The sequence below is a fragment of the Sinocyclocheilus rhinocerous genome, unplaced genomic scaffold (assembly GCF_001515625.1).
Source record: "Sinocyclocheilus rhinocerous isolate Xijiao unplaced genomic scaffold, SAMN03320098_v1.1 scaffold2460, whole genome shotgun sequence".
NCBI classification, from domain to species: Eukaryota; Metazoa; Chordata; class Actinopteri; order Cypriniformes; family Cyprinidae; genus Sinocyclocheilus; species Sinocyclocheilus rhinocerous.
Genome location: NW_015645611.1, coordinates 40,874 through 47,779, shown reverse-complemented (window position 1 = coordinate 47,779; position 6,906 = coordinate 40,874). Strand labels below are relative to the sequence as shown.

The window sequence follows — 6,906 nt, the reverse complement described above, 5'->3', positions numbered from 1 at the left end:
GCTGAATCTGTGTGTTTGTTTCTCTGCGCGTGTGCTGAATCTGTAATTGTCTCTGCGCGTGTGCTTAATCTGTGTGTGTTTGTTTCTCTGTGCGTGTGCTGAATCTGTGTTTTTCTCTGCGCGTGTGCTGAATCAGTGTTTTTCTCTGCGCGTGTGCTTAATTTTTTCTTATTGGATAAAAAGTTTATCCTATTCAGTTGTGCGCATAAGTTTTTTATGCACATTTTTTTTCTCTGCGCGTGTGCTGAATCTGTGTTTTTCTCTGCACGTGTGCTGAATCTGTTTTTCTCTGCATGTGCTGGATCTGTGTGTTTGTCTCTCTGCGTGTGTGCTGAATCTGTGTTTGTTTCTCTGCGCGTGTGCTGAATCTGCGTTTTTCTCTGCGTGTGTGCTGAATCTGTGTTTTTCTCTGCACGTGTGCTGAATCTGTGTTTTTCTCTGCGTGTGTTTGTCTCTCTGCACTTGTGTTTATTCTGTGTTTGTGTCTCAGGCTCACTGGTGGGCGGTTCTGCTTATGGGAATTGCTCTCATCATGCTCATGGCCGGATTCATTAAGATCTGCAGTGTTCACACGCCCAGCAGCAACCCCAAACTGCCTCCTCCTAAACCACTGCCAGGTAACGCACCTCCTCACTGACAGTTCTTTCTCACTCTCTCCTCTCAACACGCCGCAGTGTGTGTTTTAATTAAATAAAAATATGCTGTGTGTTTCAGAGTGAAGTGCTGTATTCAAGTGTTTATATCCAGTTTTCAGCATCTCACTTCACAGTAAATGCAGCAAACTCAATCCCTGCATGTGCTGCAAGGTTAACATACATTTTTGCAATGCAACTTTACACTTTTTTACAATTTCCAACATTTTTGTGGACAAATGATTACAGAAGTTCACACTTTCAAGCATGTAGATTTATAATGAGATGCGTTTGGCCAAAATAAAATCTTTAACTCTTACAATTGAAGAAATTAACTGTAAGTATTAATTATGTAAGTGTAAAATAAAATAGGCTAATTATAAAATGTTCTTTTTTTTATTTTACAGTGTAGTGTTATTATAATACTAATCTTAGAAATAATAATAATATGAACTGCATTTAGTAGTGTATATAATGTTTATTATTGGGATATTATAATAATATTTATTATTATTATTATCCCAATCAGAGCTTCAGTTTCAGTTGATAACAAAATAGTTTGACTATAGTCAAAAGTAAATAAACTCAAATTTTATGCCTCTGATTTTTTTGCTTTTCAACAATATATTTTTTCAATGTTTATTTTTTTATTTAACACTTTAGTTGTATTGTAATAAGTATATTTCTGTGATACATAAAATTATTTATATCCCAAGAATAAACATTGTATTCCTGTGAATATTATTATTATTATAATCCCAATCAGAGTTTCAGTTGACAAAATACTTTGACTATGGTCAAAATTAAACAAACATTTTCAAATGTTATGCCCCTGATTTTGTTGGATTTTTTGTCCATGGTACCAGAAATCGGGATTTTAAGGTATTGTATCAAAGTTCCAGTGTGGTGAGCGTGAAAGCCGTGTGTTTCTCTGTGATGCTGAAGAGTCGTTCTCTCTCTCTCTGTCTCGTGAAGGTACGCTGAAGAGACGACGAGCTCAACACGCCAGTCAGCAGCAGCAGCACCATCAGCACCACAACCAGAACCAGAACCAGCACGCTCACGGCCACCAGAACCAACTGCCGGCTCCACGCCAGGCCCAGCGCCAGCCGCAGCCGCAGCGCCACCACCGGCAGCCCCGCGAGAACTACCAGATGGGTCAGATGAGACACTGAGAGCCGCCGCCGCTGCCTCATCCACAGCTCCGCCATCCCCCCTCCACACCCCACTCCGTTTGCTCCAGAACCGGCCTGCGCTCCAGAGCCTTTCGTTCAGTCTGAGCGTGGAGCGAGGCTTCACTCATCACCACCACAGTCCCGCGTGTGGCGTCGGTTTACAGGAATATGTCCAGAGTCCATAATGCTTCCTCAGACTGGATGAGTAACACCAACCGCAGCTCTGCCCTTCACTCTGTCGTCTTTGATTATTTCTGTTGGTTTTTTACCCTCGAGTGCCAAGGTTTACCGGGGTATTTGTAGATAGAGCATCTCCTGTTGTCCTTCGTAAACTCCACTCGAGACTCGTGGTTTGATATGAAACATCTTTTTAAGGATTCGTGCGAAGCGTCTGCTCCAGCTGTCGCCACATGCACAGAAAAGGATTTTATTTTGTAAGAGCAGAAATGTTACGCCTTCCCTTTTCCGCAGGCTCGCGGCTGTATAGAGAAACGATATTAGCTGTATTATATGTGAGAACAGATTATTTCTTCTACTGTCAATAAGAGATTTACAGTTGGTTTTGTTGACAACACTCAGGACTCAAAAACACTAACAAAGGTGGCGGCTCAGCGTCACTCCGCCGTTTACATGCTTCATTCTGTGTGTTTGTGTTTGTTTGTATATAGCTCCACACCTTTATGGCAAGCCCATTCAACATTTAATCTTCATACTTCTTGAGCTACTAGTGCTTATTATTGAGGTACTAGTAACTTTTTAAAGGTACTAATTCTTATTCATTAGATAACTAGTACTTATTCATTAAATACTAGTATGTTTTTCATTAGGTTCTAGTACTCCTTCATTAGCTGCTAATGCTTATTCTTTAAGTACTAGGTCTCATTATTTAGGAAGTAGTAACTTTTTAAAGATACTAGTACTTATTTTAATAGAGACTACTAACTGTTCTATTGTTGTAGCAACACATTTAATTTTTTGCAACTTCTGTTATTCAGATATTTACTATTCAGTTTTGACTAGTAATAATTCCAATAGTGACTAGTATGTTTTTAAATAATACTAGTAAGCATTCGATTAGAAATTAGTACTTGTTTATTAAATACTATCACTTTCATTAGATACTAGTATATATTTATTAGACACCTGTAGTTATTCGTTAGGCACTAGTTTTAGGTACTTATTTTTTAGACACTAGTGTCTTTTGTTATTGTTACTAGTAGCAATTCTTATTTTACTAGTCACACCTGTTTTTTTTTTCTCTTCTTATGTTATTACTAGTCAAAATGGCCACTGTAGAGCTCAATTGAAAATCTTTATAGTAAAATGAAAAATCTTTCCAGAAACACTTGGAATAAGTACTAGTATGTAATAGGTGTATAGGAATGAATAGGTACTCTTATCTTTTAAAAAAGGTACTAGTAGCTAAAGATAAGCACTAGTAGCTTATGAATAAGTACTAGCTGTATGAAAGTTAATGCTAGTATGTTATTAGGATTAAATATTAAAGGGGCTTGCCATACACTCACATTCACCACACTCCACCAATGAGGAACATGTGCATGAAGAGCAGTGCAAACTTGAGTTTAATGTGTGTTTTAGCAGGACGATCATGAAGAAACCTTTATAAACGTACGATGATTTCAGAAGACTGAAGTAACTGAGCATCATGGGAAAGCGTTCGGCTCCCAGTGAAGAGGATTCTCACGGTACTAACGGTCACATTAACATGTTTAGTTTACACACCTTCATCATCATGATGCTGGAGACAGACTGGCCTTCCTCTGATGTGAACGCTGTACAGTAACTGGAGGATTTCTGTTCGATTTGAAGCTACATTTTGATACTGTTCTTTTGTGTTTGTGGAGTCCAGACCGACTCTTCTTTACCGTACTGCCATCAGTGAGGAAGAAACCTGGTTCGGTGGTTTTGCGGCGGTCTGGATCGAGGGAGATCTGAATATTTGCCTGTATTTTGACTTTATTTCATTTTTAGGTAGTCTTGGTGAAACTTCATAGAGGAAAAGTGCACTGAAAAAAAAAAACTTCTTAATTGAGTCCAGATGTTGTAGGAGAAAATAGGCTGAACACTAAAATTGAGAAACGAATGAAAGACCAGATTTAAAAAAAGATTAATACTGCTGTCTGTTAATGTTCACTGTGTTTTATACAGTACCTAAATTTTTGTTCACTTTGAACATTTTTACGTAACATTTCAGAACGTATTGTGCAAAGAGATGTATTTTTTTTGGAGTACTTGAACTGCATTAATAAACAGACTGGGTTGGAGGGCTGCTGTGCGCGCTCGAGTTTGTGATCCGGCAGCGTCTGAACTCCTGCTGCTCCGAGATCCTCAGACGAGAGACTTCAGCGGAGACGCCGCAGAACCACCACCTGCACAGACCGGATCAGAGAGGGTGAGATAGAAGTAAATACAGGTTCCTGCTGATCTTTACACTCTTAATTCACAAATAAATGATCTTAAATCTTTGCTGCTCTAGTAATTGTATCTTGATTTAAGCATCTGTAGACTATTCTACTGGAAAACAAGACAAAAACACTGAAGATGGAAGGTTTTTTTGGGGGGAAATGATGGTCTCAAATAATTAAACTTGGCTTAAGCGTTCACAGTAATGTCTTCAGACCCAGTTATATGCTTCTGAATTATGACCTGAAGTGAGATCATGCATTATTAACAGCAGTTTTTCTCAGAGCAACTGCTTGTTCAGCCTCCAAATCATGGACTCTTCACATCATGAAAGCAGTTTCTGATTCATGCAGCTGATTATGTAGTTTCTGATGCACGATCAGTCTGCTGAACATCTGAGCAGCCGTTCATAACGGCACCGCACTAAATGTTGCATGCATTACAAAAGCAATGTCTTAGATATTTTTGTTCTTCAGTACAAATATCTATGAATATCCTTAAACCAAGATACATTTACTGGAGATGCAAAATGAAAATATGAAGTCTTGAAAAAATGAACAAGATGTTTGATTAAAACGAACAAATATCTGTCAGAGGGGAATGAAAACCTGTTTCCCTTTGAATGAAGTTGATTTCTCTGACAGGTATTTGTTCTTGTTTTAATCAAAACTCACTTCATTTTGACCGCAAATGTTGCTTGCTTTTGTCAGTCTTGATTAAAATGCTCTTGTCATCTGAATTGTTTGTTTTAGTCTCGTTTAGAAAAGATCAGACTTTAGTCGACTAAATTACAGTACATTTAGCTAAACTGTAACGCATTAAGTATTTCTCTAGAATTTCTTCTTTATTCCGTATTTTTTATTATTAATTGACAAAAATTTTCAGTAGATTTTCATCGGTCTGACATTTCTTTCACTGACAAAAATGAGACGATCACGTCATTCTAAACTGTTTTTTTTTTACGAAGTTATGAAAAATATTGTCAATGAAATGAACACTGCTTCTCATCTTCTGTCATTTTTATTCTCCAGTAAATGTTTCTTGATTTAAGGATCTTCAGACATTTGCACTGGAAAACAAGACAGAAACTCTGAGGAAGAGCAGCAGTTGTTTTGCAGAAGATACAGTAAAAGTTATTTCATATTCTAGTGATTGTGAGCAGAGATATTTAAGACTTCAGCTGTTTAATTTTACAAAGTAATTTTCCAATGTTGAAGTGTTTCTAATGTAACTCATTAGAGACCATACTGACGTGTTGATCCCTTCGATTTACTTCGTCTTAAAAAGGTCTTAAATTCCTCTTCATCAAACCTGCAGAAACCTGACATCAAGTCATTACATGAAAACAGTTGAACCAGGAGTCAGCTTTCACTAGCGAAGGTGGACGACTGTAAATCTCCAAACTGTTCTAATAAAGGCACATTTCTGATGTTTGTCTGTCTAGGTTTGTATTTTTTCCTCTATGCTGTGAAACAGTCTTGTCTTTTTCAGTCAGTCTTATCTTTTTTCTGTATCACAGTGACATTATACTGTAATTTGTTGACTGTGTAAATGTGAATCCTGTCCAGTCTCCTAGATGAAATATGACACATCCTGTAATGTGTGAGTTTGTCCAGCTGGAACTGATATAATATGCAGTGTTTTCAGTCTCTGTTCAGAACAGGAAACACAGACCGAGTAACGCCGGTATACTGACAGCACACTCGAGCGTTTGTGAATCACATCTGTCATTCTGATGCATATATTCACTGCCATAAATACTTGCGTTTACAAGATCCCATACAACAAAAAAATATGCACTATATATGTATTAAACAGTGAAGCTCAGTAAAATATGCTTTTGAAATTGAAAATGTATTTTGATATATGAAGGTTTAAAACATGAGAAAACTCATGTTTTACAGATGTGGCTGGAATAGCCTAATAGAGATTTTGTGTCCACTATTAAAATGAATCATTTTCAATATTTACATTCTGAAATGGTTTATATAATTACACACACACACACATATATACAGTATATATATATATAATTATAGAAATTTTTAGTTATATAGTAAATATACTATATCGTTTTTTTTTTTTTCTTCAAATGTGATATTTTTTTGTGATGAATGATTTTGATCAAGTTACAGGCTTTTGCTGGAGATCCATTATGAGCTGCTGTTTGTGTGAACTGAAGAAATGCACTTTCTGCTTTGTGATTATTAAGCATGATTCGAGACGCGTACCAAGGCAACTGAGAATATTATGATTCCTGCATGGATTCAGTCTTTCTCAGACAGTATTCTGTGGAAACTCACTTCTCCTGAGTCTCTCCTGATTTGATGAGGATCCTCCACACGCTGAGCTCCACGTCCTGATCAGAGCCATTCCAGCTCATGATGTTCCTGACGCGCCTCATCCAGCTGGACCAGACCAGTTCACCCTTCCAGACCAGCCTGACGGAGCTGAGCCGGCCCAGATCAGACGATACCACCAGCAGAGACGTGAAGGACTTCAGACCGCCGCTCTCCTGATGCCTGCAGACGGTGAGAACTTCATGATGATTCACTTCACACACTCATTCACACACACACACTCACTCATTCACACACACACACTCACTCATTCACACTCACACACACTCATTCAAACACTCACTCATTCACACACACACACTCATTCCAGCTCAT

At 37.9% G+C, this 6,906-nt stretch overlaps 2 protein-coding genes across 2 annotated transcripts in view; one reads left to right on the top strand and one right to left on the bottom strand.

Annotated features, from left to right (window-relative positions):
- The window catches only part of LOC107706850 (disintegrin and metalloproteinase domain-containing protein 10-like), a 32,183-nt gene extending 28,610 nt beyond the window's left edge, over window positions 1–3,573 (top strand). Inside the window, exons 16-17 of the mRNA XM_016510687.1 lie at window positions 1,608–1,636; window positions 1,730–3,573. Coding sequence (XP_016366173.1) covers window positions 1,608–1,636; window positions 1,730–1,807 — 107 coding nt within the window. The 3' untranslated portion in view covers window positions 1,808–3,573. The remainder of the gene's footprint in view (window positions 1–1,607; window positions 1,637–1,729) is intronic.
- Window positions 3,574–3,659: 86 nt separating this feature from the next.
- LOC107706843 (hepatic triacylglycerol lipase-like) lies at window positions 3,660–6,906 on the bottom strand. Its single transcript, XM_016510679.1, has 3 exons — window positions 6,893–6,906; window positions 6,535–6,753; window positions 3,660–4,197 (listed from the first exon to the last, which is right to left on the bottom strand). Exons 1-3 carry the CDS (start codon window positions 6,904–6,906, stop codon window positions 4,071–4,073), a joined length of 360 nt encoding a protein of 119 aa, XP_016366165.1. The 3' UTR covers window positions 3,660–4,070.